Raw genomic sequence first — 21,331 nt, 5'->3', positions numbered from 1 at the left:
ACACACTAGCTCCGGCTCCTTCCCCACCACAGAGGTGACATTCCACGTCCCAAGAGCCAGCTTCTGCAACCGAGGATCGGATCGCCAGGGTCCCCTCCCTCTGCTGCCACCCATCCCACACTGCAATAAGACAGAAAGTTTAAATCTACAAATGTGACATTTTTGTCAGGAGGAATGAGTCAAATTTACAGCCAACTAATGGAAGAAGTTTGTGAAAGGACACCCAGAATATTTGACCTCGATCATATGTAGATAGTAACTAGCTCCACCAAAAAATGTCTTGCTCATTACTCCAATGTTTAACAAATAGAAGCAGAATGGTAATTCAAATTACCCCAAAACCAGAACAATCTGTCAGACAATGATTAAGAAAAGGTTATGTGTATTTTTAAGTTTTCTTTATATATTTATTAAATAAAAAAATAGATTGACGAGGTTCCCCATCTCCTGTTGACACTTTTATACACAGGAGCAATCCTCTCTTTGATAATAGTTTTACTTTTAAGGTGCTCCTTTCCCTCAAACGTGGCTATGTAATATTACAGAGTGTGTGAATATGAATAGCTGCCACGACCCACAAACATTCAAGATGAGCACACATTCAGACAAACACAGCTCAGAGTCCTCAGCTCTCAGCCTAATTCAGAAAGAAAAAACACAATTTGGGCAGAAATAACACTCTAACAAGCACATACAGCCCTGCACAAAGTAGCAGTTACATGCCTCATTAGGACTTGTTTAAGTGCGAAAAAGTGTTTGTGCAGTCGGGTGTTGAGCGAAACAAGCCAAGTCTCCAGTTGATGAGTGAGGGATGCTGCAGAGGGATGGGATAATGAGCTCACTGGATGTTTATGCTGCAAACAGGATCCAGGTCAAGCAGAGCAGCTGGTCTGTGGAAGCAGGATACGGTGGGAGCCATTTCCCATCACTGGATGCAAAACTTCGGCTTTACAGTAAACCTTGTAGCTGTATTAGCTCTGATAACCGGTGAGAATCATGCGGGCATTGGTCTCAAGATAGAGTTTGGCTCCAAGCTATCAGCATGTTCAATTTATCCACTCCTGGTAATTCATCCATGAAATAACTGAGAAACATGGAGGAATGTGAAGAACGTTGGAGGACTCGCTATCTCTGCCATATCTTGTCACTGTCAAAAACACACTTGTGTGTACATGTCCCCATGGCTAGATATTAGCACAGTAATGAGACACCTGTTAGCGTCGCACTGCTTCTCCATCCTCCTGTCCCTGTTGGGGAGAAAAGAGAAATCTGCCGTCTCATAGCTGAAGAGCGATGGTGACAGAAGGAAGGGAAAAGAGCAAAACAAGAAGCTACATGGTGGAGAAGAATTTGATCTGTAGTGTGCACAGGCAAAGAGGCAGAGAAGAGATGATTTGATTGATTAAGAATGTTTGTGGATGATAAATGTTTATAAAAAGTATAAATATAAATTAAACTGAAAGCTGGCTGCACTCCTTGATAAGTCTACCTCAAGTACTCTGCCCCAAACATTTTCATACTGTGAAACAAATTCCATTTACTTGGTTAATGGAGGCACTAATTTGGCAATAAAAACATTTTGTTTTTGCAATTATTCCTAACAACTGAATAGTAATTTGAGTGCTTTGTTAGTTTAGCACAGAAAATTACATTACAGCTTTAAATAAAAAAAGAATTTGTGCATAAAAAACAATCAGAAATATTTAAATGTTAAGTGTTTGAGACTTACCCAAAACTTAGAGCTTTTAACCTCTTTATTAGACACTTCATCAAGATGACAAACAATCAAAAATCCCTTTGTTTTGTATCAAATATAACAGGTGTACAAATTTACAAAAAGGTTCTCTATACAAGGTGAATTTTATTCACACCAGCAGCTGACTGGAAATAAACCTCAGCTCATGCGGCATCCTCACATCTCTTCTTTTATATTAAAATTATTTCCTAAATGTTAAGCGACTAGGATAGACGAGAGGATTCCACGAACGGAAAGGCACATGTCAGTGTGACCCTCAGCACTTAGCGGCTTTGCCACAAATGTCTCTGAGTGGCATTTTACAGGAATATCCAGAGAAAATGCCCCTGCGAGTCACCCTGCTGGAAGCTGGTTAAAGCCTAAATGTCAATCTTCCTCCAGCAGAAGATGAATGTTTTAAAATGTTGCACCATTTAATGATTGTCAGAGTTGTTACTACCAGCAATAAATAATAAAATGTCATTACTCATTGGAATGTGTGATGTAAATGAACATCTAAGCTTTGCAAAAATACAACTGTCTGCAAAAAACATACAAAAGGGGCCTGACAACATTAGAATTACATTGTTGTTTCTTTCCTGAAACACAAACTCAGCATACAGATAAAAAAATACATTCTCTTATCCAGAGGAGCAAGGAAACAGAAAAGCAGATTAAGGTAAAAAAAATAAAAATAAAAATACATAATCATGTATGCAATTTAGCGTTAAAAGTTGTGTCCATTTCCACAGTGTTCAGTGTTTGGATTCCTATGTTCCTGGCACAATTTTCAGATTTTCCGAAGCAAAATTCTGAATGGATGGCTGGTTTTAATTCCTGACTGGCTGCACTAGCAGCACAAAATGCGCCGCAGCTGCTCAGCCTACATTTCTGCTCTTCGATTGGTTCCCTTATCTCGACCGGCTGCATCCTCCTCCACCTCCTCCTCTCCCTCCTCGTAATTTTCTTCCTCGTGCGCTCCATTCTGGTGGTGCTGTTTCTTTCTGGGTCCATCCTGGTTTTTGTTCTGGTCCACATAACAAGCACAGACAAAAGGACTGAGTCACTTAGACATTGTATTTTTGATTTATTAATGATTGTTTTAAAGGTTCAGGAAATTTGACTTGAAGTTGAGAATTAAAACTCCAGTGACATCGGAAATCCAAAAACTTCCAGGGTCAGGCTACTTATGTGTAAATTATTCTATTTAGCAGTGAAACATAAACCTGCCTGTACATACTGTAATGGCCACAAACAATGGAATAAAACATTGCCACTTTAGCTCCAGGATAGGAGTCAAATGGACTAAAATGTCTTTTTCACCGACATTTTAGACTGCTTTTTATAAAAAGCAGTCTAAAAACTCCAGATATGACATTTTCTGTAGATATCTGACCAAGAATTCCATTCACTTAGTTTCCTTTCAACGGATAATCCAAGCCCAGGTGAAAACCTGACACCCTGACAAACCCAGCCACTGACTGACCTCATTTACCAGAGCTCACAAGGGCCTGGGTTCAACTTACAGTCACACAACAAAGACGTGTACACACATAGCTGAACACCAGCTAATTCTTCAGCCGCTATTGTATACAAACTAGGGCAGGTTTACATGCACTCCTGATAAATGTGTGTAAAAAAAAAAAAGTATTTAAAATAATCATGTATTGCACAAGGAGACCTCAACACTGCAAAGAAGTAGAAACATCCAACCTGTAGTTGAAATGCATTCAAAGGTGCAATGGTGGCACAATAGTTGGAACCCTAACAGGATGGCAATGGAGGCATAAAGAATCTCCAAAGCTCACCGTTACATTATAATGCATTATCATTTGCAGCAAGGGAGAAATAGTTTTCTATCATTATTTTTACAGCTGTTTGGGAATAAAAGACCAGCTTTCAGCTCTTTCCCTACAAAACTCACCTGTTCCGTGTTCTCATTATATGGATCTTCCCCTTCCTCTTCTCCTTCCCTTTTCTCTCCACCAGCTACATCCTCCTGGGCCTTAAGTGAAAATTACTTAGTAAATGTTTTTTGTTAAGAAAATACTTTGAAATATATTTTGAGTTTGGTCAAAGTCCTGTAAATGACGGTTAGAGGTAGTTTGAAACAGACCATGTCAAGTTTTCAACTTTTTTTTTTTTATGTATTCAAATGTTGTAAAGCTGTGTTGTGAACCAGAGTTACCTCGTCTTCTTCCTGGTATTGATCATCCAGTGCATCCTCCTGTTGATCTGGGTTTCCAGCCATCTGGAAGCACAAAATAAAAACATAAGCACATCCTCCTGCCCAACGACAGTAGGATTGTTTCCTATCCCAATCCTTTCCCCAGGCGTGGATCCGCTGTCCTCCTCACATCATCCATGTTCCCGTACTCACCACCAGCTCCTCCTCCATAGCAGGTCGGCCGGGGCCCGGATGAGAGACTATGTGCTGGCCAGGAGCAGCTGGCTCCTCTTCCTCCCCCTCTTCTTCCTCCTCAGCAGCCCTGTGTGCCAGACGCTCGTCCTCAGCCTCCTCAAACTCGTCCTCTCCCTGGTTGTTGGGGTCATCTTCAGGATCTACCTCACCGGCCATGCCGCCCTCCAAAGGAGAATTAAATCAGTTATAGGAAAGACTCGGTGTTTAAAATATGGAGTGAAATAATTAAAAAACAAATCAGACAAATGCTGCATGTCAAAAGTCGCGTTTTTATGAGGTGGGAAAAGAAAAGATGCAGAAGCAAGTGATTAACTTAAAGGCTGAGGGTAGACAGTCACCTGATGTGGGGCTGCTATGTGAGCTGGTTGTTTCTCCTCCTGTTCCTCTTCATGTAACATGTGAACGTCTCTCTCTGCCAACAGAGTGAAAACAAGCTGTAAGTACTTTTAAAGGCATAACACAGAAATCATTTCATTCTGGATTTGTACTGTAGTGTAATCATCATTTCTCATAAATATAACCAATTTGAGCATAAAAACAAATTAGAAAATTTCTAACTCTCTTTTAAGGTATTTTGGGGTCTATGATTATTTACTGGCCGTTCAGCTCTGCACCCCCTCCTAGTCTTCTTCTCTGTATCAACTTATCCTTATTTTGTAAATCTGCTCTGTATGGTTCCTTTTCACTCGGGAGTTATGGCCTTTGTTCTTATGCAATAAAGTATACAGACATTCTGGGTATGCAGGTGCAAAGAGAGTCACTAGAGATAACAAGCTCCAACAAGCTGCATGAAGCCGAGTAGACCGCAGAAACGCAGAACCAACAGCAGAGGCATTCACTGATATTTAATAAAAAACTGTATATAAATAACATGAGCCTCTAGTTTAGTTATGTTGACTGAATCTCTGATTTCAGTTGCAATAACACAGCTAAAGATGGTCAAAACTGAGTTTAAAAGAAAAAGGTTACGAATGCCTCACACATGTTCATCAGATATATGAATTTATTGAGGGATTATGCAGTGGAGTTCTCTAAAGATTAGAACTATATCCAAAATAACTATATTAGGGATGAAAACTGGATTTGTCCCCGGTATAAGCTTTTCTTGTCTCACCTTCTTCATTAGCAGTGTGACGGTCCTCTTCTCTTGGAACGTCTTCATCCATGTTCTCATACTCCATTCTTTTCCTAACAGAGCAACAATAATGGACATTTAGAAAAGATATCCCCCTTTACCAAGTTACCCCTAAACACAACAATCAAAACCTAGAAACTGAACTGTTTATAACGTCACATTATAACTGTAATTGCAGATTGAGACTCAACTTTAAAGTTTGTTTTCAAATATCTGAACGTTCACTGTGGATTTGTGGAAGATTATAACACAAATAAGGAAAGAAAGAAAAGGAGAGTGGAAGGGAAAAGAAAGAGAGGAAGGACACAACAATTAAACATTGGGATAGGAAATAAAAGTTGGGATATACAAATATTTTTCAAATCCTTATTTTCTTTCTTCAAACTTATGGAGCTGTGGAATATGTTTACATCAACTTCCATACTTCTCCACATGACAACCCTTTTTTTTTTTAAGAGATTCAGCCTGGATGCCTATCCCACCTTGTCTTAAAACACATTTCTCTGACTGAACAAAAACTCGCTGTACTATCAGTTTACTGACTTGAACTGTTCTTGATGAGAGTAAAACGATGTAAAACTTGTGTGCCTCTTTATGAAACTTCAAGGCTCAACATTGAACCTGACCTCTGGTGCTCCTCTCTCAGCAGCTGTTCTTTTCTGTCAGCCTCCCTGTTCTGCTGCTCCTCTCGCTCCTTCTCCTCCTTTAGCCGCTGCTCCCTCTCCTTCAGCACCTTCTCTCGCTGCGCCTGCAGCGCTTCCTGTCGCATCTGGATCTGCCTGCGCTCGTTGTCCCTCTGGGCCTCCAGGCGCCGCTGCTCCTGCTGCTGCTCGTAGGCTGACTTCAGGTGGTACACCTGAGCTGGCGCCTGCTGCTGCTGCTGCAGCTGAGCCCCCTGGTGCAGCTCAACATGGTTGTCCTAAGAAACCCCAACGAAACGGAAAAGCAGACAGGAGTCGTCCATCTGTCTGAATTGCACACATGCCTCAGTAGGTAAAGGACACATTGCTTTGTCCTTTTTCGTGACTTCGTGACTCTACACAGTCTTTGCCAAAACATACACATATGTACCTGTTGCACTTTTTATGCTTTTTTTTTTTATTTTATAACATATTTCAAAGTATTTTTTAGAAGATTTTAGGTGATAAATGTGTTTAATTTAGGGTTGTTGTCTAGTTGGAAGGGAACCTCTATTCCAGTTTCAAGCCTCTGACAAGTTGTACCTTTTCTATCTGCCATAAATAACGGCATCCCACAGCATGATACTGCCACTGCCATGTTTCACCCATGGTGATTTTATATTCAGTCATGTGTAGTGTTTTTTTGTTGAATTAATCCACTCCACTTCACATTACAGAATACACGCGAACAAGTGAAAAGCCGAGCCCTTTCTGCTTGACTTAATGTCAGTTGAGTGCAGAGATGATTTGGATTAACTGATTAATAACTGGATTGTAAAAAAAATCCAGTTTTTTACAATCCAGTAAAAAAATGTGTTTTTTTTTTCTTCCCCAGATTTTGAACCGAGTAGAGCTAAAACTATGCCACTTTATGAGTTCTGATTGGAACAGATCTACAGACAGATGTATTTTATTTTCATCTTAGGTTTTGCCTTAATTGCTGCTCTGAATATGTTGTTCCTTCAGCAAATGGCCTCTTTTTGAGTCTGTATACTCCAGTTAACAATTAATTACTAAATTAGTTGACTATTATTTCAACAATCGATTAATCCAATTAATCGTTTCTAAAATCAATAACTTTGAGGAGTAAAAATGTGGCCAATCCTTTAATTGTGAGTAGCTGTGAACTGGTTTCTACCAGCTGTGGCTGCCGTCTCTGTCTGTCCAACGTGTTCTCATCAGGCTGCTCTTCCTCCCTCTCCTCCTCCTCCATCTGCTCTTCGTGCGCCTGGTCCAGGTCCTCCTCCAGCTTCTGAGGCTGTCCTGCTTGAGCCATCTCCTCCTCTGCCAGCTCCCTCTTCCTCTCAGCCTCTCCCTCTCTGTCCTCATCCCTCTCAGACAGGCCGGGCTGGGACACAGCAGGGTGGGAATTGACGTCAGACTGGGCGTTGGCCTCCTTCTCTTCCTGATTATCCAACTTAAAGGGAAGCAGCAGGAAGATAATGAAGAGTATTTGTATATTCAGAGCAGCTTTATCAAGATTTATTCATCAAATGAGAATTCCCTCATTACCCTTGACTCGGTGTCCCAGTGGGGGCGCTGTTCTCCCTGAGCGCGTGTCTCTTTAGCAGCCTGCTGGGATTGGTGAACATGGGACTCAGCTGTTACTGCGGCTGCATGCAGCTGCTGAGCAATAGAGTTTGGATCGGGTCGTACCCGGTTTGGTTCCCGGTTCAAAGTCTCTTTGAACTGCTTGTAGTCATCCACCTGGGCCTAAAGAGACAAAACATTAACAGAAGAAAAGCTGAGATATTGGAAAACTCTGCAACTATTAAAAAAATTGTAATAATCCAAAAACAGGTCAGTAATCAGTGTCCAACACTTGATTAATAATCGCTTAAGTTCATTATCAGTCCGATTGTAGAAAATAGGTACAAGCAATGTCTACAGGGAAACTTATTAAAATACATTAATGGATTTGTTTTTCCATTTAATGTAAAAAAGATAAACTTTCAGACACATTCAGCAGATAACAAGAAGGCTAAAGGGTTCATAGCATTTTACATGTCTGAATCAAGATGGTTCCATTCTCTAGAACGTAGACACACAGATACTTTGGTAATGCTAACAGTGCTAACCACTGCTAACCACTAAGAGCCAAAAGAAAGGTTAAAAGCTCAATGTTGTTAACACGGCGTCTTTGTTTTACAAGCACAAAACCTTATTTTTGTGCTTGTAAAAGCACAAAGCTTTACAAGAATGGACATCAAAAATGTACCTCATAATTTTTTACTCCTACTGAATAAAAATTATTTTATTTTGAATTATAAACTTAATTAAAGGTTTATAATTCAATGATTTTTTTGGCATTCACTGCAATGACAACATAACAGATGACTAAAAGTATAACAAAACTCAACACGGTGTTTTTGGCTAGAAATGTATTACTACATGAAATTCAGGGCACTGCAAAAATATATTGTGTTCTAAATATGAACTTTGCCTTTCGTCAATTAAATAACTGCTGTTGCAATATAGTTTATTCTTCTCACTTTTTTCTCTTGATAAATGATACAGAATCATGCATAACTTTTTTTCCCATGTAGTATTTAGTTTTAAACAGAATCACTACCCAGAATTTACAAGGAAATGCCAAGTTATATCATTTATATGCAGCTAGAATCACTGCATGAGCCTCCAACTCAATATCCACTTCATTTGCATAATGAGCACTAAAACATCATGAAATATTTTTAGTTAACTTCCTTTTAGGAAAAGGTAACACTATCATTTTGAAGTCAAAATAGAGTGCTCTCCCTCTGGAAACCCACATGCATATGCTTGACCAGAACAGTGAGATTAAGTCCAAAAAATCTTCTTTAATTCCTTAATTTGTGCCCCATTGTTTCATTTCCCCTCCGCGTTTTATTACAGATCTCCATCCGATTGGCTTCAGCACGTTTTAGATTAACTGTTTTGACCCAAACCCCCTGCAGCAGAGAGGATGTGTTCAACCAGAAGCACTAATGGAGAGCCATAAAATCGATTAACGAATCCTAACAGGCAGGAAGAGCAGCAAGGAAAAAAAAAAAAAAAGAGGAGAGTTTTTGAATATCCATCCTTACAGGTTCAATATAATACAGGGTCATTTACCTTGTAGGTTTTCTAGAAAAAAAAACTAAGCTTCAAGGACATATTAGTGGAACTAGATGAAGCTAAATTAATTAAAGTCATCGTGAAAACCTTTCCCTGGAGCTTACATGGCGTACCTTCAGGACACATGGGTAAGAACATATCCTCAGTGTTAGTCTGCTCGGGTGTTATGTGACTGGTAAACAACAGGACTGTATCACAGCTTTCCCACCTGAGCTGCAGCTAGCGCACTCTTGTGGTCCTCTAGGGTCAGTGCAAGCTGGTCGTGGACGGCCTTCAGGTTCTGATGCTTGAGCTGAACACAGAGCAGGACCGATGCATTTAGAGCCAAGCAGACTCTGCAGTGATGTCAGCATATTTTTAGTGCAAGAGAAAATGCTGACAGCCAGGCGAGATATTTACTTATTGTGTAATTAGAGCGAGCAATCTTAAATATAAACTGTTGGGTCCTCCTCACCTGGGCATCCTGTAGCTGCGTGTGAATCTCATGGTGGGCTTTCCTCAGTTGTTTATTTTCTTCTCTCAGGTTATAAACATGCTCTGTTAGAAACAGTACACACATTACTTTTACATACATAGACATAGAGACAAAGAGATCTCTGGCCCATCTTATTGCATATTTCAATGAATTGGGCGTAAAGTTAGAAGCATGTATGGGAAATGTGAGATTCTGTGATAGAGGATGAGTGGTGTCATGTAAAATACTGTCGTTCTCAACTACCAAAACCGACTTGACCGACGCTTCTACTTTGACTTCTGGTGTTATTTAAAGCAAAATGTAATAGCAAGATTTTAAACTGAAAACCCTGAACATCTCACTCTGCTTTAGAAGAAATTTGACAGTGTGCCATATTTAATTAGTCCCATCACGTAAGTGACGCTTTGGTGTAAAAACGTTCTGAGATCTCACTAAAGTCAGGAGCTAAGGGATTCACACATTACTTAACTTTATACTGTCTAATGAGAAATTATTTAAAATTTCATGAAGACAAAAGTCATATAACTAGGAATAAACTAATTGGGAGCAAAATTCATTTATCTTTGTAAAATTCACCTGCTGTGCATTCAACATTTTTTCCTCTTTCCCTTTGCAAATTTTGCCTTGCTACAAATACCAAATAAATATATATATATATTTTTTTTTACAAACAACTCAATAAAGAACATAAGATGCTCACTTGAAAACTACTATAGCATATAGTTTGTGTTTATTCTATGTTCAGGCCTAAGTTTATTTATTGAAATAACTTTAAATAAATGTTAATATGATATCATATCTACATTATAATCTAGAATCAGCTAAAGTAATTGTTGTTTTATCTAACTTAACCAGTTAGATTATGTTCCGGATTCTTGTTTGAAACTTTTTCGCGTTAAAAACCATTGCTCTGTGGTATTTCTAGTCACATGAAACCATCATTACCTTTAAGTTGGGAGACCTCCACCTCTTTGGCTTGCTGCAGTTTATTGTAGCGATCTCTGTGTTCGTCCAGCAGCCGGCTGTGGTCCTCGCCTTGCACTTGGTGCTGCTCGTTTAGCTCGTAGTACTGCCTCTTCAGCTCGTCGTGCTGATTCTGACAGAAATAAAATACTTTCATCACCGTGCAGCTTTCCTAGGCTACAAATACACCAATTGTACATGAAAATCAGAGGAGATGGGACAAGTAATATAAAAATTTAGGACTATTTGCATACTTGCACAATAGGAAAACGTCTGGGTAAAGTATGCAAATATATGTTTTCAAAGACATTTGCATACTTTGCACCAAGCAGGTTGAATCAGAGGGCATCTACGTTTCTATTCATTCTAACCTTTAGCATCTGATGCTGCACCTGTAAGGAGTTGAGTTTGCTGTTGGCATCCTGCTGTTTAAAACACAAGAAGCAAGATTACGACATCTTCCGTTATCCACATACTTTATTATAGTGCAAAATGTTAGCAATGAAGAGCAGAGAATGAGAAACGACAGTCTGAAGAGAGAAGGAAAAGAAACCCACCTTCTCTTTGTTCAGAGATTGCTCCGCTTCAAGTTTATAACCAAGGTAATCTAAAGGGAAAAAAATGAGTTCATGTAAACTGCTTTCATTAAAAATAGTAATAAAGAAGTAGATGTCTATCTCACCTTCTTTGGCCTTTTTGTGCTCTAACCTCTCTTTCTGAAGAGACTTCTCCAACCTTGATCGATGCTCATACACCACTAGGTATTAAATAAAAACAATATTAAGATAAAGCATAAAAGGAAGATCCAGGTGGAAGAAAAATCAAACGGAGCTACAATCTAAATCTGAACACCGTGACAAACCTATGGGCTCCAACACACTCAAGCATTTGTTTCAGTGGGGCCGACAGAGGCAGGGTGTGACATGACAGCCAGGCGTCATATTTACTTAACCCGGCAGTAACGGCTTACTGCAGAAGAGGAAACCGTCTCAGAGGTGCAGATTCTGAACTACATTGTAGCTGATGGCCACCGTCTACACAGCAGTAAAGGCTTCATGAAGTCTGTTATTCTCTGACAATTTTCTGAAAGAAACTCTGAACTATTTAGTAAATAAACCTTGTATTTCAATGTTGCTTTTTGTTTTATTTAGTCATCCACCGCAAATAAATCTGAATTGAGTAGAATATGAATCATGTCTAAATCCACAGACTCTTCAAAGGAAACGGATAACTTGTTTTTCTAAATAAATGCAATTAAACTTGTTCTGTTGTTTAACCATTAAAGTAAAAATATGCAGTTGTGACCTCTTTAATTTAAAAATTAAAAGGAAACCTCCTGCCTGGGCAACAATAAAATACACCAACCGCATAAAGAATTATATCTTTCCAAAAACCGCTACTGCTTAATTAGAATAGAGGTAGGCATCAATCCAGAATTAAAGATGTCAACTTTATTTTGAAAAACTTTTTATAAAGAATTATCCACCCACACTTTTAAAGACAGATCACCAGGATCATTGGGAAGATCAGGAGTGACTGCCAGTAACTCAGCTTGAAGATTATTGGGGATTTTCCCCCCATAGAAAATGTGTTAACTTTTTCTGAACAAAGCCTGAAGTACAATCATATGTTCTTGGGAATACATTGATAAATAAATAATGACTGCAAAAATGGAGGATGTTATAAGCTACAGAAATAGAATTAGTAGAAAAAATGAGTTTTAATAGAGGAATGCTTCTAAGTTGTAAAAAAAAAAAAAAAGATCTTGCTTGTAGTGATAATTGCAACATTTATGAAAAGAATAGCAGCAGTTGAAACAAAGATTAGGAACATGTTTGAACAGAGAAACCAGAAATATGAGCGGTCTGGAATAAAACCCTTTCATTTATAAATGTGACAGCATGATAATTAATATTATTTGCAATAGAAGCAGAGTGACTGAGGAACCACAAACTTAGCTGACTCAGTTTATGTAGTTGTATGCAGATCCAGATATGAAAAAAGAGGTATATTGCATAAACATCTCAGATTTTTCAAGACCATTTTACTATTCCATACAGTGAGTCGATGCAATACACTCATCCGATTCAGTTTCAATGAAAAGTTCACACTGCACCTCTCTGATGTGGTTCTGCTTTCAGTGCTGAAGGGTTGAGAGATCTACTGTAGCTCTGACTACAAAACTAATCCAGTCTTCATTCTCTGAGTATTTTTGAAACTTGCCCCTCACTGCTGTTTCAGTGTACCTGCAGTGTGAGAGCAACAGGGCTCTCTGTAGCAGTGGACCTTTGCTGACCTGCTGCTTTAGATGTGGAAAAGATTGTATTGATTGTATTTGACCTATAGTGTTAAACAGGGAGGTTGAGTATCTGGTGAATCTGTAGGTTTTCCACACACACACCAACGCACACACACATGCACACACACACAGGCAGCTCACCATTAAGACCGAATACACAACTGCTGCCTAATGGCTTTCTAAACCAAACATCAATTATTCATGGAATAAGATTTTAAAGTCTTCTCTTTTAACATACACACTGCTTTTTTAAATTGATCTTAGTTTTAATACATTATTATATATTGTAAGCTCCTGAAGCAATCTGAATAACACATGTATTTTAAAAAAAGGAAATAAATAAATCTGACCTCATTTGAGCTCGACTGGTTTTTATAGACTGCTTTTAAAAGCTGCAGCTCCAACAATCCAATAAACCCCATCAGGGAAGGGTCCTGCTGGTTTTTATGTTTCTACTTCTTATTTACTGACACAATAAGAAGTAGAAACGTTTTATTACCTTTATGTCTATAAAGGTAATAAAACATAAATAAATAAGATAAAGTTGCTTTGACTAAACAAAATCTTTTGTTATAGTCTAGATAATGAAAAATCCACCTTGGTCTTAGAATCAGGCATGCCCCAATACAAATGAATAGGCCAATCTCTTTTCTGCTGCTGTCGCTTCAGATGCTGGTTATTTTGTCCGTTGGAAGCTTTGCTAAATGGTGCCATCTGTGCAGGTCTGCAGCTGTTTTTATAGCTTTTAAGAAAAGAAATCTCCACTTTAGAGAATGTCTCAAAATCTATGAACAGAAACTATGTTTGCATCAGAGGCAGAGGTGAAAACACTGCAGAAAATGTTTCAGAACGTTCCCTTAGTTCTTTGTCAATAATTTTCTGTCCGACAAGAAGGTGGGTTGGGCAATATTTATTATTTTTATTTTTCAATCAATGACAAACTGTGTGATTTTGTTTACAAAACCAAAGAAATATTTTTGGAATTGTTACTTTTACTGTTTTTCCATTCTTGGTTGCAATAATAATTCATGTCTAAAAATGTGATTAAATGCAGGCGTCAAGTGTTGACAAAATGATGAAAACAAATTTAACGTCCCTGGTTTCCTGAAGTAGCCGAACAGTCAGATTACGCAACATATGAGTTTTTGTGTGTGTGTGTGCGTGTGGGTGGGTGTGTGAACACAGTGAAACTACATCAGTGAGTTATTTTTACTCGAGGTTATCAGAGAATCTCTTTCCAGTCCATGGCTTGATTGTTCTGATTACATCCTGTTTTGCTATTATGGCTTATGTATCCGAGGTCATTTATTTACTTTTACTTCCATTTGTTCAGGTAAATCTCATTGAGACATAAGGTCTCATTGTCAAGAGGGATATGTCCTAAATCCAGTTAAAGTTACAGTTAACCATTTTTCAGGTCTGGTTTAAAAATGATTGATTTATCTCTTCTGTAAAATCTGTATAAAACAGAATAAGCTGTAAAACATCTTACTGCACTTTATCTCAAATATATTTACTAAGTAACTATGAGTACTAGTAGACATCTGCGCAAAACAAATGTGATGCAGCCAAGTTTTGCATTTCCTGTTCCTGTGGCATCTGTGGGTGATTTATTTTAACTCTGCGGTGGTGACTGTTACCCACACATGCAGCACTTCTGTAACCCTCTGAACCCAGAAACAGGAACGGCCAAACAAGAAAAGGGGAAATTTGAACTCATTTGAATTATTATGACTAATTAAAACCCTGAATTTAGTTCTTCTGAAAATGAGATTACACACACAAGACCAATGAAGGAAGGAAAGAAACGTCAACAGACTGAAAAGTATCTTGATGAACTTGAAGATGCCATAACCCTTAAAGCAGATGATGGTGCTTTTGGATGCGTGGGCAGCTGCCAAGTTCTGCTGTAAACTCAAATGACCGTCTCTAGCAAAGGGATGCATAAAGTTATCTAAACCAGGACCGGTACCGGTCCACAGGGTGGAAAGTTGATACGTTTTGTCATTTGTGGTCATCAGACTTTGAGAACAGTTTTCTTTTGAAAACCCCTAAGCATTTGTATGTTTTCAGTGGTGTGCCTGATAAGTAGAAAGATTAACTGTGACAAGGGAGCAGGAGGAGCAGCAGATCAGCTGACATGAAGTAGTGAGTGGAGAGTGGGAGAGAAAGCTCCCAGCCTGACCCAGAGGTCGTCTTGTGTTTATTATTATGCCTCATGGGGGGAAAAAAAGGTTAGGCACCTCTGCTATGGTAGACAGCTGCACTGACCTTCTACTTGTGAAAAGTTTGGTTTCCCAACTTTTCTTTTTATCTCAGGTAAAATGCTTCTGATGTTATTGCTGCTCTAGGAGAAACTTTCCACAAGGAAAGGGACGGTTTTCACCGATGTCCTGGATACGTCTTTGTCTGTTGACTCTTAAAACACTGCCTTCAGTCTACGGCTAGTGAATCTCCAACATACTCTCGAATGGGCTTTGCTTTGTAAATATTCCAAGACTGAAGGTATCCCTGTTGCTGGTGCAACTGTTGCCTAGAGCAGTTTTTCCATCCACACAACCTTCTGTCAACACTGTGAATGGGACAAGTTTCAGAAGTCTTTCGCATTATTATGTTTACCATAAACTCATATTCTGCAATATGTATTTTCTTGGTTTTAGATCATTTCAGGATTTGCAGAGAAACTGACTTTGTAGTTTTAATTGGCTGTAAGTCATAATCAATATAAACAAAATAAATGCAATAAATATCAATGTGTGTGTAATGAATCTACATTTGAACTGACTTATTGGAATAAAGTAACTTCTCGATTATAGCATAATTGATTGAGATGTTTCTATATGTACACATATGAACATTAAAGGGATTTGGAAATTCTTGATACTTGGTGAGCAAAAACTTCAGAAATGTGACTGTAAAGTAACGTTTGATCTAATTTGTTGATATGATTAAAGCTCAAAAATGAACAAATGAGGTCTCCGAGGATGTGAAATCAAAGCGACACATTTTTTCAGAGTGCTTGCTCAATCATTTAAATCAATAACAATTGCCAGCCCAGTGTTGCAAAGGGTAACAGAAAATCAATATGGCTACCTCACAACCCACAAGCTATGCACATCCTCTAAATATAGGATGAAGCAACCTTTGACATTTTACAGAAGACATGAATTCCCTGGGCAATGCGATTGGTGGGGTGGCTCATCTTTTCACAATGAAAGTTCCGGGTGCGGTTCAAAAAATTGAGCCACAAGGAATTAAGCAACAGCATTGCATTCGAACACTGGCTTTCTGTTTGTGGATAAATCTGCTTTACTCTCACTGTTTAATATCAGCTGAATCCTAATCATCGCCAAGTAGCTAAGAAAAGTCACTTAGCCACTGCTTTACATACACTAAAGTGCACTATTGCCGTCTCCTGTAAGCATAAAACAAAACCCTCCATTCATGAGCATGTATATCGTCTCACAGAGTACAGTAGAGCCTCAGGCTAACTCCATACACAGCCTGCTGAACAAAGCAGTGGGTAATTTAGACAGATGATTTCTGGTTACATGGATTAAAGACTACTGGAGATGACTGGTTCCAAAGCTTGTGTGAGAAACCCAAACGCAGATGTGCCTTTAACCCGTTCTACAAACTATTTGGTAAACAGCTCTCCACCCAGGAAGTTATTTTAAATAAAAAGATGTTGGAATGAAACAAAACCCCAGCCCATGTCAGCACAGCAGAGTGTGTTTATAAGAAGGGAGTAAATGAGTGAGGTTTACTACCGTTGACCCGACTGCGATGATGGAGGGGGAGGGGAAGTAAAAACAGCTCTGCCACTATTATTCTAACCTCAAGTACATTAGTCTACATTTATTGCTGTTTCTCTACAGTAACTAAATTAGGGGTGTCTTTTGGAACAGCCAATTTTTATAACTAATCAAATAACAGTTCCTCATCTCAATCCAATTATGTCTGAGCCATTACCAATGGCTAAGAGCAGAATAACTGCGCTGAAAGCTTGTAAATAGCACTGCTTTTCAGTTAATTTAAAATGTTACATTTAAAATTAAAGCAGCCAGATTCTTCCCCTTTATCCGTTTATGATCTCGTAAACAGCTGAACGTTTGTCTGCATGTGGATTTCCAGAAAGGTTAGCGCACTAACAAAAAACAGAAGTTCAGCAAATCCTTTTCATCCTATAAAGTTCATAAAATCACATCACATTTAATGCTGATCCTGAAGTTGTGTGGTTTGAAAAGGTTATTTAATTACTGACTAATAAGACAGTATTAATTTCTAATATTTTCCAATTTTTTTTCATAGTACAAATAGAGATAGACCAACAGAAAGTAGTACATTCGCTGTCGAAGTGAAATGAAAATGATACAATAAATCTGCAAAGTGTGGTGTGCACGTTTCCCCACAAAATTAAATTTGCACTTGGTAGAACTACATTTTGCTGCAATTACAGCTGCAAGTCTCTACTAGCTTTGCATAATTATAGACTGAATATTTTGTGAATTCTCCTTCACAGAACAGCAAGTACAGTCAGACTGGGTGGAGAGTCTCTGAGGATACCAATTTTCAGAGTCTTGCAACACATTCCTTATTGGATTTAGGTCTGTACTTTGACTAGGCCATTGTATCGCAGGGACATGTTTGGACGGAAGCCATTTTCATTGTAGCTCTGGTTGTATGTTTAAAACTTTAAATAACCTTTCTGTGTCTGAGAATGTGGCCCACTTTGACCATCCCTGCAATGTGAAGCTGCCACTGAGGTCATGGTGTGTTCAGTGTGCAGTTTATTTTACACATGCTCTCCTCAACGCAGACTAACAGGAGAAAGTTTTGTTCACAGTTGACCAGAACACCTTTTTCCATGTTTTCTGTGTTCCATACATGAACACAGATTTATGTATTTATGAGACTTCTTATGGTTTTCTTTCATATATTGCTTTCGTTGGGTCATTTGTCCATAAAGGCCATATTTTTGGATTTGTGCTGTGTGAGAGCAACAGTTGTCAACAGATTTGCCCACCTGATTTGTGGATTCCAGCAGCTTCTCCAGAGTTATCACAGACCTCTTTGATGCTTATCTGATTTATGCTCTCCTTGTTTGTCTTGGTAGGTTTGTAGTGGTGTAACACTCTTTTTATGTTTGTATGATAGATTGAACTATCCAGAGATTGGGTTGCTGTTTATCAACGTTTTAAACTTTTCTACAACTTTCTCCCTGACTTCTCTATTGTGTTTCTTGATTTCATGAAACTGCTTGTTTACTAACGATCTGACAAAACGTAGAAGATTTCAAGTGCTGGGAAAACTTTTGCAAGAAACAATAAATAGCCTTTAATTGATTTCCAGATCACATTTTACAGATATTATATTGCATAACATTCAACTATGCCAAAAATTTAGTCACACCTGCTCCCTCAGAGATTGAGATTTAATGTCACTGAAATGTCATCAAGACCCCCATATCGCCCCGGACTTTGAACCAAATAATGCTTATGCCAAAAAGCTCCTGGTTTCAAACACCTGGTATTTCAAACAGCAGATGCCAAATAAGGCTACATCCATACAGCTATTAAATCACTAGACTCAATGCTGACTTTTTGCAAAGGATTGTTTGTAGGGGTGCACCGATTTATCTGAGCCAATTTCCTTAATTTTGGGAGATCGGTGATTGGCTGATACTTACATCTGAAGCCCAGTTTATCCCTCGATCTTATCTACCTCAGCAAAGGTCTAAAAAATAATAACAATAATTAACCACTGTTCTCTTCTGCTGTCCTGTGAGAGAGAATTGACTGACAGGCCGGCCCCCCGGATCATGTGTGCACTTTTGCAGTTAACAACACTCACTCCACTGTTACCAGCTCAGCGGCTTTCTTGCTATATTTAGCAACATTTAAAAAAAAAATAAAAATGCTATCAGCCAAAATCGGAGTTGGCAGGTCAGGCTTTAATCGGTGATCAGCCCGGAAATTGCAATCGGTGCACCCCTAACTGTATGGATCAATTCTTTCTACTCTGAAACAAAACATTTACAAATCCATAATCAGATCACTTCTTGGATGCACAACATGTGACAGTATCAGCATCTGGACTCAAGAATTGTTCATTGTTAATGGGACAATGTAGCTAACAAGACTTACTTTGATGTTTTTCTTAATAAAATTGTTTGCTACAGTTTATAAAGTTAACAGAATGTGCCTAGCGTGGCTCGTTGGCTGGACAGAAGCCAGGTGCAGTGGTCCTGAAACTTGTGCCGCAGCGGTGTTATGGAAAGTGCAGCAACAGTACTTCCCTTTCCTGCTCTAAAGCTGAGGCAGCAGCAGATATTCAGAATGACCTGCTGCCTTTTGGACACACAGCTGGGGTACAGATGACCACATGATGATGACAACCAGGTGTTTGTGAAACACCAAATGAAGAAAAAGTTTGAGTTCGCTGAGGTTTGATGTTACTTTCACAGTAGCAGCACAAACAGCAATATTGTCTAACCAAACATTCTGGAGATTAACCTGTGAGATTAGAAAGTTAAACGAGGTCAAAGACAGGCAGGTTACAGTACTGTTTTGGTCCAGTTTCCCAAACTGACAACAGCCTCTTTTAAACAGCCGACACTGTGACACCATTCTTACAATAGCATTGCTTTTAATTGCATTCCAACTAGCGCTGGCATTTAAGTCAACCCTGACCTCAACTAATGGGTAAGTACAGTATACCATTGATTCCTGTGGAAGTTTATATTTCTCTTGCATAGAGGATGTGGAATTAAATCTAAAAACTGATTCTCAATGACAATGATTGGAGCCACAATATATTATTAATCAGATTTCATACATTATTCAGTCAATCGTTATGAGTGCAAAGTAAAAAAAATATATATATATTGAAACTATTTCTTAATTTGTTTACTGTTTATCTCTGGATGGGATTTACTGGGATCTTATTAAGCCATCTCTAAGATTTGAAAGAGCACTTTTGATGCTCTTTCGTGGTTGGCAATGAATCATTTTAAGTGCTAAAACATTTGTCAGCGAGCATAACAGAGGAAACAAATTGCGGTTTTGTTGTTGAAATCGTTCCTTTTTGTCAATCAGTTCAGTGTTTACCTTGGAGCTGTGCCGAGAGTGACTCCTGGTGCTGTTGGTACTTGAGTGCCGTCGCCTCGGTCCTCCTGAGCTGTTTATGCATCTCATAGGACATGAGTCCCCCGTACATCATCCCGCAGACCACGGTGACCAGCAGCAGGCACTGGAAGATCCGCCGCTGCCTGCGAGAGCACACCCCGTTTCCCATGTTGGACCCGCACCCCTCCCCGCGGTCTGCGCGAGAAAGCCCCGTCTCTGCTGGTGGAAACTTCCGACTCAACTTTTTTGCACCCCTCCCAGTCACTCCCCGAGCATTTCCACTCACAAAACGGCACCGCTTTACGTGTAAACAGTTGCTTCGGCATGCATTATTTTAGCCAAGTCAACTCCACTTCAAAGGAGTCGCTCAGATCTTCGCTTTACTTCAAGTCAAAGTAAGTGCTCTGCCCAGTTCTGTAATGCAAAACAAGAAATCTCAGGCTTCCCGCTTCAGGGCCGCTACGTTCTCTCCTCTTCCTCCTTCAGACGTTTCCGACGCAGTTCCGTCAAGCTTGCGTTAAAGTTGAGAAATTCGCGTCCAGGTCGAGGCCTCTGAAGTACCTTTAATTTTAGTTACGTGTCAGCCCAGAAGCAGCTTTCCATTAAACTGCTGCTCCAGAGGAAGTCCCTCCTCCAGAGTCACAGATTTCCCCACTCCAGCCCTCACGCTTGCTGTCAATTGGCCGCTTCAGAGCTCCATCAAAACCCAACCCGAGGAGCCACAAGTCACTGTTGTGAATTTAATGGATCCTTTTCCATCTTGTACAACTTCAGGTTAAAACAGTGTTCAGTCTTCAAAGTAAAATGTGGATTCAATTAAGATTACCATAAAAAAATCTCACTGTCTGACACTAAGACACTAAACTAATTTTGCTTCTGTTGGAGGTATATATATATGAAGATGGTGATGATCAATCAATGTCTTGCCATTGTGTCACACAAAGGAGACTGTACAGGCATGCTTTTCCTTGATATAAAAAAACAGGGTGGCATAGGCAAGGTTCATAATGAACACAGAGTTCAATCACAATTAATTAAACAGAAAACTAGACTTCTGTTAATTGGCTTAAAGATCTAATTTACTAATTGTATTATTGCCAAAACATCAAACAAATGTAATGGTATTGATATAAAAATCTGTCAATAGTTGTTTTTAAAGCAGATTTGACACTCATTCAAATAGTGCTAAAAATAGTCAAGATGTCAAAAAAAAAAAAAAAAACTCAGTACAGGATGAAAATTACTAGACTCCCTCATCGGGAGTCTGGGAGTTTCTGTGCTGGATTTCTGATAATGAAAGTCTGTTTTCAGCTCATGAGTGACCAGTGTAACACATAAACTACTATATTCTTTCCTGTAGTAGTTACTATGTGGAATCCCTCTATTATAGAATGTAGTT

General features: G+C 39.0%; 1 protein-coding gene across 3 annotated transcripts; it reads right to left on the bottom strand.

Annotated features, from left to right (window-relative positions):
* Window positions 1-1,736: 1,736 nt before the first annotated feature.
* Window positions 1,737-20,564, bottom strand: golim4a (golgi integral membrane protein 4a). 3 transcript variants are annotated; one of them, XM_032545481.1, is made up of 17 exons: window positions 19,915-20,564; window positions 11,189-11,263; window positions 11,064-11,113; window positions 10,878-10,931; window positions 10,489-10,639; window positions 9,523-9,605; window positions 9,277-9,360; window positions 7,629-7,685; window positions 7,485-7,544; window positions 7,111-7,389; window positions 5,919-6,211; window positions 5,272-5,345; window positions 4,496-4,569; window positions 4,116-4,319; window positions 3,924-3,986; window positions 3,660-3,740; window positions 1,737-2,762 (listed from the first exon to the last, which is right to left on the bottom strand). In XM_032545481.1, the coding sequence occupies exons 1-17, from the start codon at window positions 20,099-20,101 to the stop codon at window positions 2,619-2,621; spliced, it is 2,013 nt and encodes a 670-aa protein (XP_032401372.1). In that variant the 5' UTR covers window positions 20,102-20,564; the 3' UTR covers window positions 1,737-2,618. The 3 variants fall into 3 exon arrangements, with proteins under 3 accessions (XP_032401372.1, XP_032401370.1, XP_032401371.1); XM_032545479.1 differs by having other exon boundaries at window positions 7,485-7,685; XM_032545480.1 differs by having other exon boundaries at window positions 7,485-7,685; window positions 10,878-10,928.
* Between the last annotated feature and the right edge of the window lie 767 nt (window positions 20,565-21,331).

The sequence above is a fragment of the Xiphophorus hellerii genome, chromosome 18, assembly GCF_003331165.1.
Source record: "Xiphophorus hellerii strain 12219 chromosome 18, Xiphophorus_hellerii-4.1, whole genome shotgun sequence".
Lineage (NCBI taxonomy): Eukaryota > Metazoa > Chordata > Actinopteri > Cyprinodontiformes > Poeciliidae > Xiphophorus > Xiphophorus hellerii.
This window is presented reverse-complemented; position numbering and strand designations above follow the sequence as displayed.

Excerpts from the sequence above, each read along its gene's own strand:
- golim4a (XM_032545479.1), bottom strand. The coding sequence starts at position 20,101 with ATGGGAAACGGGGTGTGCTCTCGCAGGCAGCGGCGGATCTTCCAGTGC. Across the intron at positions 11,264-19,914 it reads ACTCTCGGCACAGCTCCAAG|TGGTGTATGAGCATCGATCA; the intron begins GTAAACACTGAA and ends TTTAATACCTAG. Across the intron at positions 7,390-7,484 it reads ACTGGGACACCGAGTCAAGG|TTGGATAATCAGGAAGAGAA; the intron begins GTAATGAGGGAA and ends CTTCCCTTTAAG.